This window comes from Strix aluco, chromosome 10 (genome assembly GCF_031877795.1).
Source record: "Strix aluco isolate bStrAlu1 chromosome 10, bStrAlu1.hap1, whole genome shotgun sequence".
Taxonomy (NCBI): Eukaryota; Metazoa; Chordata; class Aves; order Strigiformes; family Strigidae; genus Strix; species Strix aluco.
In genome coordinates, this window is record NC_133940.1 from 25857679 (window position 1) to 25877268 (window position 19590).

Sequence of the window (19590 nt, forward strand, 5' to 3'; positions counted from 1 at the left end):
AGCAGGGTCTTGGGGTTTCTGTCATCAATGGCAGAGCAAAGAACCTGACCATACTGTGATCCAGCCACTCCAACACCATCCTCCTATTTAGGGTCAAACGTGAGGCCAGCCTAACCTGCTGTCTGACCGTTACTCATCAAATTCCCAATCTTGATCCCTGGCAGGCACCCTCTGGATCCTGAGAGGTTTGCTGAACCTTCAGGGATAAGATTTATCTCTCCCATCCAAACCTTTCCTAATCCCCCTCCGTTTGCAGGTGGCGCAGACACTGCAGGCTTGAGCACAGGAAACCTACCAGAAGCAAACCTATGATTTATTGCTTCTGATTTCTATCTCTTTTGTATCACTCCTTCTCTTTATTGCCTGGAAATAAACACTAACTTGAAAGGAAGAGAAAAACGGTCGCATACCAGTTTCTAGGATGGCTCTGCTTTTCAAATCAGAAGCACGCTGCAGAGGATTTTGGTGTGGGCCATGATACTGAAATGGCTCAGCTAATTGAGGGCAACCTCAAGGTCAACACAAATTGTAGTGTAGACATAAAAGTCAAGGGCAAAAAAATAAAGGGGAAAGGCAGAGTAATATGATGCAATGAAAAATGGAGATCAAGAGAGACACATCAGAAAGGGAAGGACATGTCCATATCAATGGGCAAAAAAACTATTCTCACGATATTTTCCTATGCACAATCTACAGTGAAAACTTTCCATCAATGAACATAAATTCTCAACAGGATTAGGACTCACACTTAGCTAATACATAGGACTGATAAGCTACTATGAAGAAATATTATCTATAATTAAAAATTTTAATGAAGGAGTTCCAAAACAGGAAGGACAAAACATTTATGGTACATTTCCTTGATGTTCAATAGGTTTAAAAGAGATTCTGGTGAGAAGTTTTCAGCAATGTAATCCAGCTGCAAACACAAAATAGCCTTCTGAAGCCTTATACAGACTAATCTAACACATTTCAGGAAAAAAAAAAATTAGATCAATATATCCATATGTCATACAAGACTAAACAGAACAGTTTTGTACTGGGAAATACCAACCCCACCACCTAAATGGCAAAGCCCTCCAAATTGCCACTGAAAGATGGCAAGGCTTTCTGGGTCAGCTGAATTTGAATAATAGGGTGTTCTTAGCCCAAATAACCTATTGACTTCCATATATAACAAAACAGAGAGACTCTTTCAAGTGCCTCCTAGATTTAGCAGCGGTTGCTCTGACACTGTCAGCAATGCATCCATCTTAATCTCAATATGATCCTTTCAACTTTTCTTTTGCAGGCTCTGCTTACTTCCTTTCACACTTAAGTCCCCTCATCTGCCCAAGACATAGGTCAGCTCAAAGCACTGTGTGAATATGAGTTAAAACAATGTATCTGGTTTCTCCTGAATCATGCCTCTTTGTTTTAGCACATGACACACACACATCTAGGTATTTTTGTACTTATACGTATAGGAAACCTATATTTAGATGTCTATGGGAGGTGCCTTCTGGCTACTTTTGTTTTGCTATCCCGATGCACTCTGCTGTAGCAACTCCCCTGTAACCTCCCCTGCCCATCGCCACAGGCATTCCACTTTTTATTCTCATTATTCTTTTTGATTTTTCTTTGCTTGAAATAAAAGACTCTGTATGTTTTGCTCTTCTTTTATTGGAAAATGTTAATGCAGTGTACCAGAGGGCACAGTCAAATGAGGGATTGCCATTTGGACAGAATTATATACCCAAGGATTGCCTAGGGTATATCACCTGTAGGAGCGCTTTAAGCAGATCTCAGCTTTCTTTCTGCCAGAATTTAAGGCAATATTTTAAAGTTGAAAACAATATTCAATGCTTTCCGAGGGAATATTTGTTCCGTCAAACTCTTTCAAATGAATTGGTAGTTAATGGCCTACAACTCACTGCAGATATGTTTCTAGTTCTTAAAAATGTGACCCATCTGAATTATATCTGCTTTTAAAAGAAAGCTCAACCATATGCACTTTTAGTTAATTCTAAATCATATTCAACCTCTTCTCCTCATTCGAGTTCTCATCTGAAAAATTGAAATATTACTTTAACTGTATAGGTCATAACAGAGTCAGGAGTGCCTTAAAAGGAGAGCAGCCCTCATATTTCACCAGTAAAGCATGAGAAGGCTGCACATCTGAAATCGCTTTAGTATACTGGATAATTCACATTCACTAAGTGGATTAGCTGAAATAAGCATAATAAATGAAAGAGAATAAAATAAAAAACAATTTCACACTAAGTGAAGGCTTGACTTATAGGAAGTGGCAGCTCTGATGGCCCAAGGCATAGAATTAGTTTTGCCACTCGATAATTTGACTGATTCACTCGAGTGGCCAGAAGAGGACATTTTCTGCCTGATTTCAGTGTAATCAAGTCACCTGCTCTGCGATTGCCAGGGCCAAGTCAACTGCACTCTGCTGCACCCCGCCTGCGTGCCCTGAGTAGCAAGAACGTGTTTTCTGCATATGTGTGCAGAACTACTGAGCTGTTAACGATAGTGAGATTTAGCTACATCTGTACATTACTGTATTTTCATTTGAAACCAGATATGCAATACGAAAATAATTTATTCCATTAACTCCTTTATTTACATAAAGTTTGATGCTACTGATGGGATGTCCTCTCAGTTCTGTTACACATACCAGGAAAGGGCTTATCCATTATTTTCACTTAGACAAAAGAACTGACAGATGCAAATACAGGGAAAAATGTAATTCCAAGAGACTGGAAATATAAATGACATTTCCTGTCTTAATCAGAAATGACTATGAAGTTCTTTTTAAAGAACTTCTTACAGCAAGATAGTGTGTTAAATTTATGTAACACCCGTTAAATACAATTTTCGTCCTCATATACGTATTATATAAAAAGACTATAATATACATGCAGAGATTTAGGATTGCACATGAACAACTTGCATGACACTATGCCAGTTTTATTCCTGCTTTGCTGAACTGGGGTCAGACTGATAAATGCAATATATGTGCTCATCTTTAAGCCTATGACCAGTTTCACTGGTTATTATTTATAGCTAACCTTTCAAAGTAATGATTGTATACTGCATGTCAAAAGAACAGAATTTTATATTCCTTTTGGAAAGAATATTTTCTTCCCTTTATGCAAATATTAGATTGAGACTGTCTCGGTCAGGAGAGATGATCCACTTAGAAATATCATTATTATTATTAAAGCATATCCAATCAATATGCAAATGTGAAAAACAGTAATTAAGCATTTTCATTTTTACAGTTGTGCAATGGTAAAAACAAAGTTACAATGTGTATCAAAATGATTTAACATTTTATAACCAATTTTCTATTTGACATATGTTACTGCATGATTCATCCACATTTTTCAGTATCAAAGTCCATGATCTGGCAAACTAAATCTGTTAATAAAATGAAAAGGTGACCTTGCTTAATTTAATAACTCTGTGTAGAAATACTCTTTCAACATGTTAAAGAATTACAAAAAGGTTATCATAGCTCGCTTTCATGGGAGAGTACTCTACCTTTTCCAGCTCATTTCTCAGGCTTTTACTGTAATTCATTAGATTACATAAAAACAATGTAGATCATTATATTTTAATAAAGGCTTTCCTTTCCTAATAAAATGTCTGTCATTAACATTCAGGCATGTATTATATAAAATGCTTCTCTTTCTGAAGTAAAGCTTCTCATACTCAAGCCACAGGAGGTTGGTAGCTCTAGGAATTATTTTTCTAGGCAAAGGGTTTTCAGGATGAATTCAGTTTCTAGACTGAATCCTCCAGAACTCTGGTGCTACATGTATCTTTAAAACAGGTACAACAGGGTAGCAGCAGCGCCAGTTGCTATCAGCATGCCTCTCTGCAAACTGAAGAGGTGTCTCTCTTCAGCAAAAGGATGGTGTATGATACTGCACTCATTAAGTCAGCTTGGGGTTTTTTACACCAATTAATGTTGACTGTGATAAAATAGCTTATACAATAAAAATACATTTGCAGTGAAATCTTAATATGGTCCTAGTCACTTAACAAGAACAATCAGACAACGACATCTATTTTAGTTATGCTAGCTTCAAAATAAAAACGTGCACCACTTCAAAATGCTCAGTAAGAGATGTTTCCTTTTCATCATGAATCCTAATTTGTTGCCAGCACTTGGCATCATGTTTTATTACTTGGGAAGGGCTGAAAGAAGAGCACATTCTTCTTGCGCAGGAGGAAACACCAACTGCAGCCGCTGTACTTTCTATATAGCAAAGGTCTGCTCCTTGGGAGATCAGCTACACACGCAGCTTCTCCAGAAAGGACACTGAGGCAGCCTTCATTGCTAGACTTGCTTCTCTCAATTTTCTGCACATGCATAAAAACATGCCAAAATCTTCTCTCCCAGATTACCAGGGCAGCTTTTCACTACTTTACACAGACAGGCCCAAATTGTCCCTGTCTGATCACACACAGCATTCTTTGCCTAGTTTGAACATACTTACCTCTTGCTTTCAGCATACCAAGCTCTCTCCTCTGCAAAACCAATGCAAAGGCTAATCCAGAAATCAGCAGCAGCAAATGAAAAAAATTCTACTATTTGTAATCACTGTCTCAATTCCAGGAGAAATATTTCCAGGAGAAGGGAGAACTAGTACCGGTGCTTTGCAAATCATCCTCCTCAGACAAGCAGGATTTTCCATCCATCACCTTGGAATCCAAGTGCAAGCCACTCCCATCACTTTGAGCTGCTCAATGTGGCCAAAAAAGGACAAGTAACAGTCATCTTTCAGGTGACTTCCCAATCAGGACCCATGTCATCGACATTTTTTCCAACTTTTTTTCAAAAAATATGACCCTAGTCCACACAAGACAGTAGAAGAATGAAGACCACTAGGACAATCAAAAGGGACTATTGGTTTGACATAGGCACTTAACTGAATTCACACTTTTGCAAAAGAATCCTCACAGCAAATGTTCTCCAAAACACTATAGTAAGTAGCAAAACACTTATGTTTAAGCAAACAAGTAATCCAATCCAGATCAATGGGATTATTTGTTTGCAAATCTTAAAAACATACTTATTTCACTTGTTTAGGTCTCCAGAGGTCTATATGACAAGGACCAAAGAACACCAGCTGTTAAATTACATTAAAAGTACTTAATACCTGACCAGAATTGTAACTACGGAAATACTTGGATTTAAGTATAGTACATGTTTACTTTTTAATCCAGTGAGATTTGTTCCCTATTTTTTTCTGAAAAATTTGCAACAGTGTCATTATACCAAGAATTTTGCCAAAATGCAGCCTTATGAAGCTTTCCTTTAGGAAACCACCCTACTCAAATCTAATATAGCTCTGAATGTTGCATTTTAAGAGAATATTATTTATGTAAATATAGTAGATTTTAGCACTGCAAATAGATGATGGATCAACATTTTTCTGCAACCAGAGATGTATTATCCAGCCAGTTACAACTGTATCTATTTAAACAGTTATAGACAGTTACCTCTCCAAAGTCATAGGAATAAAAATTTAAGTGTGTACTGGTATCTTGAGCTTCTAAAATACTGCTGGATAAATCTAAATCAGAGTAGAGGTATCAGTGACGATCTATGCTTCTTGTCTCTGATGTTGTATACCACAATATTCCAATTTCTATTGTTAGCATAAAATATCCTTCTTTTAAAATGGAGAATCATGAATAGGTCTTATGTCACCCAAGGTAACAGCCCAGAAGCTGAAGATCCTTGATTTGCCTACCACAGGATTATCACCCTACAGTACATCTGATGTTCTCCATTAGCATGAGTGTAAAAATTCTTCAACGACAATATAACTTCAGTGAATCCAAAAACCAGCTTCCTATATTAAAATGCAAGACCGCACAATATGCAATCTGGGATTCTTACACAAACACTCTTAAGGCATTTAAATACACTTGTTGTGATAGTGGTTAACGGTACCGAATGGAAAACATTTCAGACTGCAACTATTTGTTCAACTTAATCGTGTTATTGTAAAGGAAAATAAAACCTTACAAAAACTATTCAACTAAAAGTGTGTTGTTATTGCCGAAACAGTCCTCCAGAAAACAGCAATGAAGATAAATCTTTCATACCTCCTGATACTATTTTTGACTTTAAGACATTTCTTAATGATGACTTAAAAGAGTTAAAGCCGTTTCAAAGTCAGTTAAAGATGCAACAGAGAGAAGCAGACAGGTATTGTGATCATTTTAGACCTCAATGCCATCAGGCATGAGGCTAACAGAAAAGCTGGTAGTAAAGAATGTTACAAATTATAAAACTAGACAGATGAAAATTTACTGATTTTGCTAACTCTATGGTATTTCAGCCAACTTTTACAAATGGTTCCCTTCCATCTGCAAATCAAGATAAATTCAGTACAGACCTGCCCCGCGTGTCAAGATAATATAGTCTTCATTCTCTCAGTGTGACCACTTTGGTTGAACTTTGTCATCACAAAAGATGTAGGAACTCAGTACGATCAAATTTTAAAAAAAAAATCTGTGCAAATGCTTAAAAATGAAAGTATATTACTGAGTTTCACACTTCTCGGACAATAATTAGTAGCTGAGGCTATGTGTAAATTAAATCTACAACAAGGTTAACCATTCAGTAAATTCTCAACAGCTTTAACTATTCATTTGTCAAAAATGTGATGTCCCACCCAGATAAAGCAGACACTAAAAATTAATCCCTAAAGAAAGATAATAATAAAAGAGAAAAGGAAAGAGAGGAACCGAGTGACTCACAGTCACCAAGTATAGTTTTTAGATTATCAGAACTCTACTGAATGGCTACATTTTAAAGAGTAATGATATGATCTTGCATTCCTCATTCACTCAAATTCATGCTCCCTTCAGCATAGAAATTTGCTGGCATGAGATGGGGTGGTACTCAATCATGCGGCATACATGGTCTTTAATTTTAAAATCCAGTTAAATAGATGTTCTAACATCATTTTTTATCTAAGAACATTTCATGATAAAATAAAAGAGTGAGCATGTAACTTATTTGTCAGCTTTACTGTGTAGTGGATAACTTTCCTATGTTACTCACACAAGCTTTCATTTCCCAAAGCTATATGCATTCATTCTGACAGTAAAAATGAAGAGTTGCTAAAGAGATGTATGCATTTTTATTATTGTTTGAAAAAATAGATCTTTTTACAGTCCTTTGAGCTTCTGAGTGTGTGATTTGTATAAAATATTTCTCATTTTGGGGACACACCAGATGGAGTGCAGGGCACTGTGGGATATGCCATTTATCACAATGACAGTGCGTAGGTAGCACTGATCCTCTCACCACAGGGGGAAGCTAGAGCTGCAAATGTGGAGCAGCATTAAAAGCCCGACAAGTGGAGTTTGCCAACACTTGTACCACTCATTAACTTAATCATATTAATTTATTAGCCATATATATCAAAGTAATTCACTACTGAATTGTCACCAAGAACAATTTATAAACTGTTAACGTTCCCCATAGGCAGAGGAGTGTTGTGGCATCCTTAATCAGTATGTTTGCCTTTGATTAAAAATAATAATTTCTACCAAGCCAGGTAATGCCAACAATGAAAGTGTCATGCATATGTTTCTCATTATAAATGGAACTTTAAGATGACATCTATGACAACTGGAAAAAAAAAGGATAATCGTAAACAGTGAAATGAGCCACGGAAATAGGATGTAAACATACAAAATGTTCAGTTAAGTGTGCTCAGAAAGGAAAGGAAAGGGTTCCCTTAATGCTACAATCCTCCGCTCCCCTCTCTTGGAGGCTCCAGGACTCCTGCCAGCAGCTGCCAGTCCCAGCAGCCCTACATCCAACACCCCAAGAGGTGAAATCGGTCAATAGACGCTCTGTAAAGCGACCCCGAGTGAATGCTGCTGCTTCAAATAACAGCTCTTTCTTGGAAGCAGGTTTTACGATACAGAGAGGCAAACCTTCAGAGCCTGGTTTTGGCAATGCCAGTCTCTGAGCCAATGCTACACGTGGAACAGATTCGCCGCCTCCAGCTCCACTGCGTCCCTCCAGAAGAGACCGTCCTTGCTGCCCCTGCGGCTCTTCTGACCCTGAGTGCATCTTACAGGTCCTCTGCCAGGAGAGACTGGTGGGCACTGGAGCAGCACCAGTCCCACATGGAAAGAAGGATACAATCCGTGGGGTCGACAGCAGCAGAGAGTTCCCACAAGCAGTTCTGCGCATCAGCGGGGCTGTGCTGGCTGACTGTGTGCCCCTTGATAAACAGCAACTGGATACCAAAGACCTTGAAAGCCTCTAGTCTCATTCATTCCTCTAACAAGGATACACCAAATTGAAGTGCCTAAAGACTGCAGCAAATACTGTTTTATCCTCTCTTCCCTGTAGAAAGACTAATTGGCTGCTGCTATCACTGTGAATTGAAGTAACACATGAAGTTATCATACTCCTGTGAGCTACTCTATTTGAGTCCTGCAATGATGTGACTTAGTATATCTATTAAAATATTAATTTCACTAAAATATTAATTACATGGAACTATTCAGTTCACAACAGCTTCTTTTAACTATTAATAAGACAAAACTATACTGAAAAAGTATTTGTATCTGTACAAACAGGTCGAATTATTACATTCTCAAAAACTCTAGACAAACAGCAAATGAGACTGTCTATTTTAACTGTCCATGAAATAAAAAAGGATCACTTCAAGGGAGGTGAAACTAATGTAGCTGATAACGGAAATAGCAGTTTATCTTACACATTTGGAGATGCAGGTCGTTTGCTTCTGTCACCTGGGCAGACCAAAGTAAGAAAATAGCAGGGACCTGATGATAGGTGCTGGCAGTGGGTTTAATCAGGAGGTATTAACACCAGGAAGGGGTTCGGACACCCTGCCCGCTCCTGGCAGCACCACCGGCCTCTGCACACAGCACATTCCAACAAGTTTTCACTACCAAACCACCATCAACTGTGGGTGAATCTCTGTCTAACCTCTGAAATTCTGAATTCTCTCACCTCGCATCCAGCAAAGGCCACCGAAGTTGAGTACCCATTTGAAAATGCCTTGCTTTCCTTTTCTAACACAGGATTCCCCATCAGCCAGGCTTCCTCCCATCTCCTGTGCTGAGCATTCAGCAGCCCTCAGCCCTAAATCCTCACCGCAATCTCTCCACTGGCCTATACTGCACTTACCCTGCCAGTGTACACTGTACTGGCCCCACCAGGCTGCTCGCACCTCTGGACAGCAAATCTCAGAAACATAAAAGGGCAACAGAAATGTTTCAAACAGGCTTGCATCCATCTTCCTTGCACCCAGCCTCACCAGACCTTCCAGCTCCCCATCAACTTCAGCTGCGGGATTCCCAGCCCCTGTGCAGTCAGATGCCCATCCTACCCCCTGAAAAAAAAAACAACTGCCCCAGAAAGCAGGTTTGTGCCCTGTAGCACAATCTAACAAAGTTCTAGTGGCAGGATGATTTTCTTCATGAGCCACCCGCTCCAATATCTTGAAAACAAAATGGAGCAGCCCCCAAATTGTTTTTATTGAAATAATAGTAGCCATTCTAATTGAAAAGAGAAATTCAAATTGAATAGAGAAAAACTGCAATGAAGACTTCATACAGTGGTTTTCTAACCTTTTTTTGGGGACAACCTAAACGAAGTGTAGGAGAACTGAAGTTGGCACGGATAGCTATCAAAAGATCCAACTATTCTTTCAGCTTCATTCCATATCACCAGTTTTCTGAACTACTGGCTTAAATCAGATAAGGGATTTCAGCTTCTCTCCCCACAGCAAACTACTGCTTCAGATCCTAAAACCTCCTTGAGAACCTATTCCATAAATAAATCCCAACTGTCTTGTTAAGATACACTGATGACAAAGACTTGTACATTAATAGGAGATAAAGCCTTTTTTTGTTAATGTCACTTCATCACACTGCATTGTTTGAAGAACTGAGCCTTTGATGACCATCCCTCTGTGACATACAGGATTTTTCCTTTGCCCTCACAGCAGGCAAGGGCACCATGCTGATTTCCACATTTCCTACATGAATACAAGAAGAAAACCACTTTCTCCTAAGTTAACATGAAATGGACAGTACTTAAACATCAGCTCTGGAAGGATGCAGTTTGGGCACAGTTATTGTGCTGTTTACACAAGCGCTTCCTGGTGACATGCATCCCAGACACACCACCTCACCTTTCTCAGTCACAGCAGCTCTAACCACCCTGCTGCTTGAGTCTCATCGTAACTCAAATGTTCCCATTCTCAAAAGGTGGAAGGTACCTACAAATATTTAAAAAGGTCAAGGCCTCACTTATACCTCCTTCACAAATTACTTATGTATAAGAGTAGTTGTAGACCACTTCGCCAAGAGGTAAAAAAAATTACACTCTACACTGGGAAATTCGGTGTGCCTAATTTAACTACCTGTTTATTATGTGAAAATTACCATGTAAACTGAGCTGACACAAACCAAATGGGTGATGAAAATAACAGCACATTTAAAGGAGTGGAAACACAGATGGCTCTCTCAAGTCTGCAGGAAGTTACTAATCATCACTCTGTAATACCCTCTACAGACAGATCTGTGAGCTCTGCAGCCAAAACAGCAACTTCTTGAGACCTATCCATCTAACCAACAGCAAGCCTGGACGCACACTCCTTCAGTTTAACTTGACAGAAAACTAAAGAGGAGGTAAAAATGAAAAACTGCAATGAATGAATGCTGCATTTGCTGATGTGGAGTCTGTTACTAAAATGAGCTTATATGAAGAAGAAAACCACTCAGGTGCTAAATTAGACACATTAGAAAATGAAGTAGCCACATAAGAAGAGTGTGTGTGGTTTTATTTTTTTCTTAACAACACAGGCAGATTAACATAACCATCTGCCTATCTGTGCTGTAGGGAGAATGGGCAAGATCAGACATGGATTATCAAGGAGTGGACAAGGAGACATCCAAAAGAAATGCTTTGGGCGATTACACTGCAGTTAGAGGAAGCAGGTAACTAAAGAAGCCACAAGATGTAAAGAGTCATTCTTGCCTCCATATAAGCACCTGCTCTACTGGAAGGGATGGATCCAGTCCTACCATGTTGCAAACCTTCCTCAGTCTCTGCCCCAGGCCTGGTCCTATTCCCCTCCCACAACCGTCCAAAACTCCCGCGTGGGAGCAGAGAGTACCCCAAGCAGAAAGCCTCCACCAAGCCACCATGTCACTGAGCAGGGGGCAGCCAGGGGCAGAAATGGATTCAGTTTTACATACAAATTGTGTGGGCCAAAACTGTCAGAACCAGAGCAAACTATATGCAAGTGAGATCATAAATAACCAAATTAAAACTTAGCACGTAGACAACAGGTTAATATCCTTACAACTTTTACTCTAGTCTATTATCCACCACTCAGAAGTCTGGAAGAAAAACGCTATTCTGTGAGAAGTGTTAAAACACATTTTGTTCTTAGTTCAGCCAAAAGGAAAGAATCCAATTGCAAAAGTGTTGAAGGCAACCAGAGCAAAGCAGTGAGTAATTAACTGTAAATTGGTATAAATAAAGCTAATGGAGGCTTCATATCCCAGGTGCTTCCTGAAGTTTACAACAGCTCAAATCCCCATCTAGTTTACAAGTGGCTCTTTTGGCACCTTTCCTTACTCGGCCATTCCCCCAACTTTTACACTGTTCTTTATGAACAAGATAAAGCAACTCAAAAAGTTTAAGAGCTCTGATTCCTGAGTGACAAGACTACAGAGGCCATGAGTGTGGAGCTGCCTGCTGCGGGCTCGCGGCAGAGCTGCTTCATCTGCGGGACCTCTCTTGTCCAGGCTCCTCAATGACTGCAGTGCTCTGGAAATGTGCATTTTCTCCCACCTACAAGCTGCTCCCAAAATTCCCTTTCAGCTACTCGAGGCACATTGTCTGTGACTTCTGGCACTTGGTCATGCAGAGGTTTTCACAGGCAGCTCCCAGGGTCACGGAGGTGACCACACTGGGCCTCAGCTGAAAGACAGCCCCCCGGGGCCAGTCTTCTCATGCAACCTTCATGTGTTAAATAAAGTGGGATGTATCCCAGTCATCACTTCAGACTCCAAACAACTTACAACAGTCTAGAAATCCAACTTAAAGAATTTTTACTCAAACTCCGTGATACTTAAAATATCTGTGAGACACGGAATGTGTCTGATACTATTTTACTGTGCATACTCAGCACACTGCATCCTAAAATATTTCATAATTTAAAGCAGTATGGTAGCCTGCATAATTTCATGTCCTATTTGAACACACACAGGGTGGAAAAGTAATAGGGAATATTCTGGATTTCTGACAAGAAATTATTAATGAAAGGTGGCTCTCGTGCTTTCCTGTCTATTGGTAATAACATAAACAACACAAAATCCATGAAATTCTTGAGCTAAGAACATGACAGAGCTACTAAAAAAGCCCCTCGTCTATAAGCTGGTCATCATAAGAGTGAAAACAAAGTTCTTGATCCCTGACACATATATGAACAGTACATGAAGTTGCACTAGTTCAACTGTGGCGCCTGGTCTAGCAAAATGCTTTCGTACTTGATTAACTACATCAGTTAAGGTTACTGTGACTGTTGCTTAAGCATGTTCATTCCCACTTCCACAGTGACAAAGGTTATTGGTTCACTGTGAAGCCCTCGTGACACCTGGAGTTGTAGGAGAAATTAAAGATCTCAGCTTTGTTACTCCCCTGAACGTTGAGACCCACTGAGGCACGCAGTTGCAGTGCAATAGGTTCTGCAAGCAGAGTAATCTGCAAGATCAAGACAGAAGTCACTAAACCCCTATCATTTTTTTTAATTCTTGTTTTCCTGTAAGATGTTCTATGACTATATATTCTGCTAAGCACTTCACTACATTTGGTTATTATGGAGGTACAATATATTTAGACTGGACTTTGACAGTAATCCTACAACTGCTAAACTTGCTGAACATTTAAACAATTACTTCTATGAATATAGTATGTTAATATAGCTTTATAACCAAACTAAACTTACCTTTAGCACACATCAATTAATAAAAAATTAAAACACTCATCAGGATAGCACAGGATTTAATTGAAACACTATTAATAAATTAATGAAGTGAAATAAAATACTATGCATTAAATTATGTTTAGGGCTTGTTTATAATTTCACATATTTTCATGCTAGTTTTTCCATATTATGATATTGGATACAGATTATTAAAGCACAATCCACTGTGGCAATGTGGACTTATCTGCTTTTCAAGTGTTTCTTCTATAATTCGTACAAGCATTTCTCTATCTTCCCAGCATACATTAACGTTACAATACAATACACATTAGCCATGCTGTTCATATCCCATGAGAACAAAAATACACATGCATCTGAAAGGAAGAAATGCATGCTACAGGTTCTCTGAGACAACAGTTCATTTTCTCAGTTTTTTTTCTTTTACTAAAATAACGCATTTAATGGAATTTTCTGTAAGGAAATTACAATTAATAAAGAACTAAATTACAAATCCATTAGATTTCAGTCACTGCAGCAACAAAACAGAGTTTTCATGAACACTCAAAAAATCCAATAATGTAACCTCTGGTAAAGCTTGAAAAAGCCCTGAAGGACAAGGCAGTTAGATCAATATTAGTTTATTTTAACTGCTGTGCAGTATGAAGAGATGAGGCTGATCATCTGATGGATTTTATTACCTGTCGGAGAGATAAGTCCTGGTGATAAGAGGCCTGGAACTCCATGGGGCAGAAGACGTGCATTTTCTTGTATCGCAACTCCTAGTGAACGCTTGGGGGGTCTTCCTGGTCGTGAGCTGATGAAATAAGAGGATAAATGAAAACTTATTTTCTTTTTGAAATATTTGCTTACTATATATGGTATTGATTTGTATAAAATATATGAACTATCAGTGATACACAAAAATATATTACAAATTCTTGCTCAGGAAAAAAAGAAAAATACATTGATTAAACATACAAGAACTGCCAAACAGCACCTACAGTTAACACAATCATGAGCTCAAAGTCACATAAATGACCAGTAAGATTTTTTTTTTATTCTGCACCACAGAAACATAAAGAAAACAATCCATATTTCTAGCCCTATTGCACCACTACTGCATTAATTAATCTTTTTCTTAGTATTACTGTCTGTAAAATGGAGCTCAAGAAATTCATATGCATGTGTAATTCACGTGCCAAGTCCTGAAAATGCAACTAGATGCATTACTCAGCTCCCAAGCCACGGTTTACAGAGGTTGTGGATTAATGATGCAATGACTACAGGGATGCCAGAGCTATTCAGGTTGGGTGCACCAGAATTTATGAGCTGAGACCCTGTGCAGGACGACTAGAGCCACACTGCTTCCAGCTGCCACTATGGACCAGCTCAGGGCTGATCGGGCTGCTTCGCAGAAGGCACATCTATATCTACCTCTACTATCCATACACTAGTCAAGCTCCTCCAATATCCAGGGCTTCCATGACCTTACAGGTGGCTAGTGGAGAGGGGTCTCAGCAGTAATTGCTCCAAAGTCTGTGCTACATGCCTGCACCACAGAAAACTGAAAGTTGTGCTGCCTAAAGATGAGAAGTTGAAACCCTGAATGCGACATAATCTTAAACCTTGCCTTCTGAACCAGGGCAGGTAACTGTCTACTTCTGATGATGCAGCAATAATTTAACACTGAGCTTTTCCAAAACTGATTATTTAGCTTTACTGATTGACTGGTGGTTTTAATTATTACAGATAGGTTACAAGAATGTTACTCCTGTCAAAAATCTCCCTGTCCCTTGACCAGTTTACAAATTATGATTGCAGTTTTTAATACAAAATGTTAAACATCTGTTTATGGACCTGTTACATTTAACTACTGTTTTCAACTACCACATTTATCCTTTACATCAGCGTGCATACATGTAATCATCCTACCCAGCTGCCATCATAATACAGAGATTTACAGACCAAAAAACCATTTGAATCAATTCTTCCCCAAGCCAGCTAATAAAAATGCAACTCCTCATGTTTGGAAAAGTATTGCTGCTTCACTTTGGTCAAAACAAATTTTCCTCTGTTGAATAATAGAGCTTTTGACAAAATATAGTGAAACATTGTATAAAATAACTAAGCTGCAACAATGAATGAGGTTTGAATAGAAAGCATTTCCAAAATGACTTCTAGTTCACAAAGAAATTTAAGTTAAACCTCACTCTATCAGCTTACAGTGGCAAAGCCCTCCATCAATGTAAGACAAACTCTGCGTTTAAATGAAGACAACTTCCAGCAACACTACACAGAGGTACCATTAACCTGTTCATTTTTCACAGTGTGCTAGTGTTATTTTGTTTTACTGTACATCAAAGTAGCACAAAATCATTTTTTTGGTTTATTATTTTATCTCTATAAAACTATTCCCCCCTCTTTTTAGCTTTGAGTTTGTCCATTTTGTATTTCATTTTATTCAGTACTTTTTCCATTTTTCTTTTTTATGCTTTAAGTTGTTCATCATACTATGATGGCTATGTAGTAAAGCCTACTACAAGAGCCCAGATCCACTAGGCTGTAATAAAGTAAAGCTAAAATAAGAGTATTTGAGTTTCACAGGAAGTCAGAGGCACACATGCATTCTCTACTAAAATGACCTGCTGAAATCATCCACTGCACAAGAATATTGTCTAACAGACAGTATAAGGCCGGTATGTGGGGGTTTTAAACAAAAAAGAATCATTGCTCTTTTGATTTACAGAAGTCTGTGCTTATACACCCGAATGTGTAAGTGCTAATTTGGCACTTACTGTCTCTGAAAAAAAATTACAAAACAGCTAAAATTAGCAGCTTTCTCCAGCAGAAGAGCTCAATCAACAAAACTACAAAACTGACTCTTCTCAAGCTCAAATACTAACAAATCTTTTGCATAAAACTCTGTATGTTGATATCAATCTAAGAAAACATTTTTAAAAGTTTTCAATTATTTTTATGAAGAGACATTTTATTTATGATTTGGATTTTCAGAGGAAGAGGAGGGGAGACCGTGGAGTTTCACTCCTGGTTACGCAGCTTTTGCACAGACAACAGTTTATGTCAATGACTGTTGACTCTGAGCAGACAACACACAGCCCACAGGTTTAGCAGATCAGATCTGTAGGTGTTTCCCAGCATATACTACAAGCAGAAGTGAAACTCTCCAACCTGTGGTTGTGCACTGACCCATATAGATGCCCAGAGTTTAGAAAGTTTTAGGAGATGACAAAAGAGAAGTTCACACCAAAACTTACTCAGGTCCCTCTCAGAGTCCCACAGACTGCATTTACATCCTGCCTGCTTACACAAGTATGGCAAGCAGCACTGGGAAAACACAGCACTGTCTTCCCTGGCTTTTGGTGTCTTTGGGATTGTGGTAATTTTGGGGAGAGGGTTTGATAGACTCTGAAGATAAAAAAAAAGCAGCACACTTCTAACCTACTCACACCCTTTTAGTGAATATTACTATAAAGCAGTAACTACTAGGGACCAGATTCTGGTTTTACTTCTACAGTTGCAGCCATAATAATTTGAATGGAATTGTTCCCAGCTGAACCTGTTCAAATAAAATCAAAGTCTTTTGTCTCTAATTTAATGTTAGGTTTTAAATGAAAAACTCAAAGCTGGAAGCTACTTAGAGCTGACTGTCACTCATACACAACCTGCGAAAGAACTATTTGGGTCTTGTACGTTGTGTTCTGCAGTCGACACGTGAGGACCTTTCATGCTCTGTGCCTGGTTCTGAACCATGGGAACAGAGTGTGGAGCCACCTGGCACTCTGATACGCAGCTGCCGAGCCTGCAGCAGGTACCTCACACTTCCACCTAGGTTGCCCGGAGATGACCAGAGACCATGTCACCTATCATGAGGCAAGATCTTCTGCCTGGGAGGACACCAGCACTCACAAAGTACCGTGGTAACATAGCTGAATCCAAACATTTCCAGTTCCATTTTGGCCGGAAATAAATTTTTCTGGCATTTTTACTTAAACATGAAACCAGAAATTTCATAGAGACAGGACACAAATGTTTGCTCTAAATATTATTTTTTTATAAGATATACAGAAAGGAAACAAAAACATTAGCAGATTCAACATTTTTATGGGATTTACGTTATGTTGTGAATATGCTGTTGTCAGGGCTAGGGCTGGCATTACCAAGCACTGGAATCTCACTGGTCTGTCTTAACACTCCCAGTACCTACTTTGCTTCCTATCGTCTTACGAAGTCTAGAATTTTGACAAATTACACATTTACTATTTAAAACATATCTAACTCTCACAATTCGGAGACAATTGCTAATACATGCCTTGAACAGAGATCGTAAGGCAAGCAGAATTATCATCTGGGGAGAGTAAGACATCATTTGTGGTTATATATTAGTATATAAATGCTAATAGCGTTAGCATATAAATATTAACTTTATTTAATATTATTTCTCCTAATCTTTTGTCACCCTGCTCTTTTACTGCATTTTCTTCTTCACCTTTTCATTTATCTCATTCAAGAAAGTTATATATTCAAGAAGTGTAGAAAAATCTTTTCCTAATTGATAACAAAGGAAGCATAAACAGGAACAATTAGCTTCAAAGAATTTTAAATATATTTGAGATTCTAAAATCTCTACATAAATTTTATATTCGCCATCAATAGGTCTTTGTGAAAAGAAAATGACTCAATTCTAAATTAGATGTTACTTCAGTTAGAAACTGCTAGTTTACAGATTATCTCTTAAAAACATTTTAAAGTACAAGAGTTATGGTCACAAGTGAAGACCATGGAGACTAAAACAGAAGTACGATACCGTTTCTCATTAATAAACTTAGTAATCTTACTCTTTTTTACTAAATATATGCAAATAAATTGGCCAGCTCAAAGTCTAAGCTGATTAAAATTCTATTAGCATCTCTCAAAACCAGAAACAAACCCAAAAAGCCCTTGGGTCATCAATTACTTGAAAGAGAAGATGATTGGAGGTTTTAGTGTTTTACCCATGTTTAACACTATGGTTATACAGTCATTCTTGTGATCCTCTCCACCCCACCCCCGCAAAATCACTAACTCTGGAAGAGAAAAATGAACTAATCTGAATTTTGTTCATTTTTGTATTTTGTTTGGAATTAAATTTGTCAGAGATTAAATTAAATTTTAAGCAGTATATTTGACAGTTCAAATTTATATAGTGAAATCTTTAGAAATCATTAATGTCTGTTTTTCCTTTATTTTCCGCTCCTGTTGAGAGCTAATTTTATTATTTTCCTCTCAAAGTTTTATATATTCCCTAGACATCCCAAGGATTTTTAATTTGAATCAAAACATAGAATAAGGCTATTTTTGTGATTTTGTTAAAATTACTGATCAGCTCCATCATTTATAGCTCTATTTTACACTCATTACAGACAACTATATTTCATAAAATCCACAAATTTATCAACACTTCATGAAATGTAATTAATCAGTGGAAACATACAGCACATCACTGTTGATGTATGATAGTGCTCTACTTTTGTGCTTTTAAATATAGGAGATTTACTAGAATCAGAAGTGAATTTGCATATTAATCAAGACAAATAAACATGTGGTGATTTAACTAGGAAACTGTTATTTGGATGACAATTTAATCAGCACAGGTTGAAAGGTCCATCACTGCAGCATCCTGTTTCTGCTAAAATATTGATTGCGTTACTGATTTCAGTAATGCTTTATTTTACAGGGCACAAATAACCATGTAATTACTCTTTAATTGAATGGTAATTGCTTGCTGGCAATTATTTGTTAAGTTTTGGAGTTTAATTACTAGCTTATTTGTGTTTTGTGAAATAAAATGTTATGTATTAGTAGCCCAAAATATTTTCAGTATGAATGGTCTGTCAAAACTAGAAAAGTAAGTTATGATGGTATGAGTTTGACAAATAACACTATAACACTAAAGCTATTATTAAAAGGATCACATGAATCTTTGAATGCTTTCCCTTTACAAAATTAACATTAGATGTAACATTTGTAAGATAAATGGAGGAATACTGTACCACAGAAGCATGATTTCCTCTGGGGTCTAGTCCACCATTTAGCATAATTTATCCTGATGTTTTGCTTTTCATTCTCTGGGCTTCTTTAGAGGAACTGAAATAGTATCCTATCCTCTTGAGAGCAAAGAATAAACCAAGTAGAAATATATTTCAACAGTACTTCATATTTCTGCAACTGAAGTGGATTACCACCAGCACATTATCTTAGCAGCCTATAAACTTTGTAGACTTGGCAGTTAGCTAGATAACAAGGGAAAGCATTATGTCTTGCAGTGTCAATGAGATATGACACATTCTGTGATATATTTATTCCAAGTTGTGATAGATGAGGTACCCGATACTTTGATCGTTAAGATTTGAATTTTACTTCTACACTTTTCATTTTTGTCATCAACTATTTATGAATTGGCAGTAGGCAGTCTAGCAAGGACTGCTGATTTTGTTTTTTCAAAAGATATCCAGTTAATAAATTAATTATTGATTCCATGAGGCTTGAGCTATTTGGTATAAAAATATGTAGACTTGTGATTTAGGAA

General features: G+C 37.9%; 1 protein-coding gene across 3 annotated transcripts in view; it reads right to left on the reverse strand.

Moving 5' to 3' along the window:
- DACH2 (dachshund family transcription factor 2) overlaps positions 1 to 19590 on the reverse strand; it is a 308940-nt gene that overhangs the window by 138003 nt on the left and 151347 nt on the right. For all 3 annotated transcript variants that reach the window (XM_074834791.1, XM_074834790.1, XM_074834789.1), the window contains exon 2: positions 13703 to 13818. In XM_074834791.1, coding sequence (XP_074690892.1) covers positions 13703 to 13818 — 116 coding nt within the window. The remainder of the gene's footprint in view (positions 1 to 13702; positions 13819 to 19590) is intronic.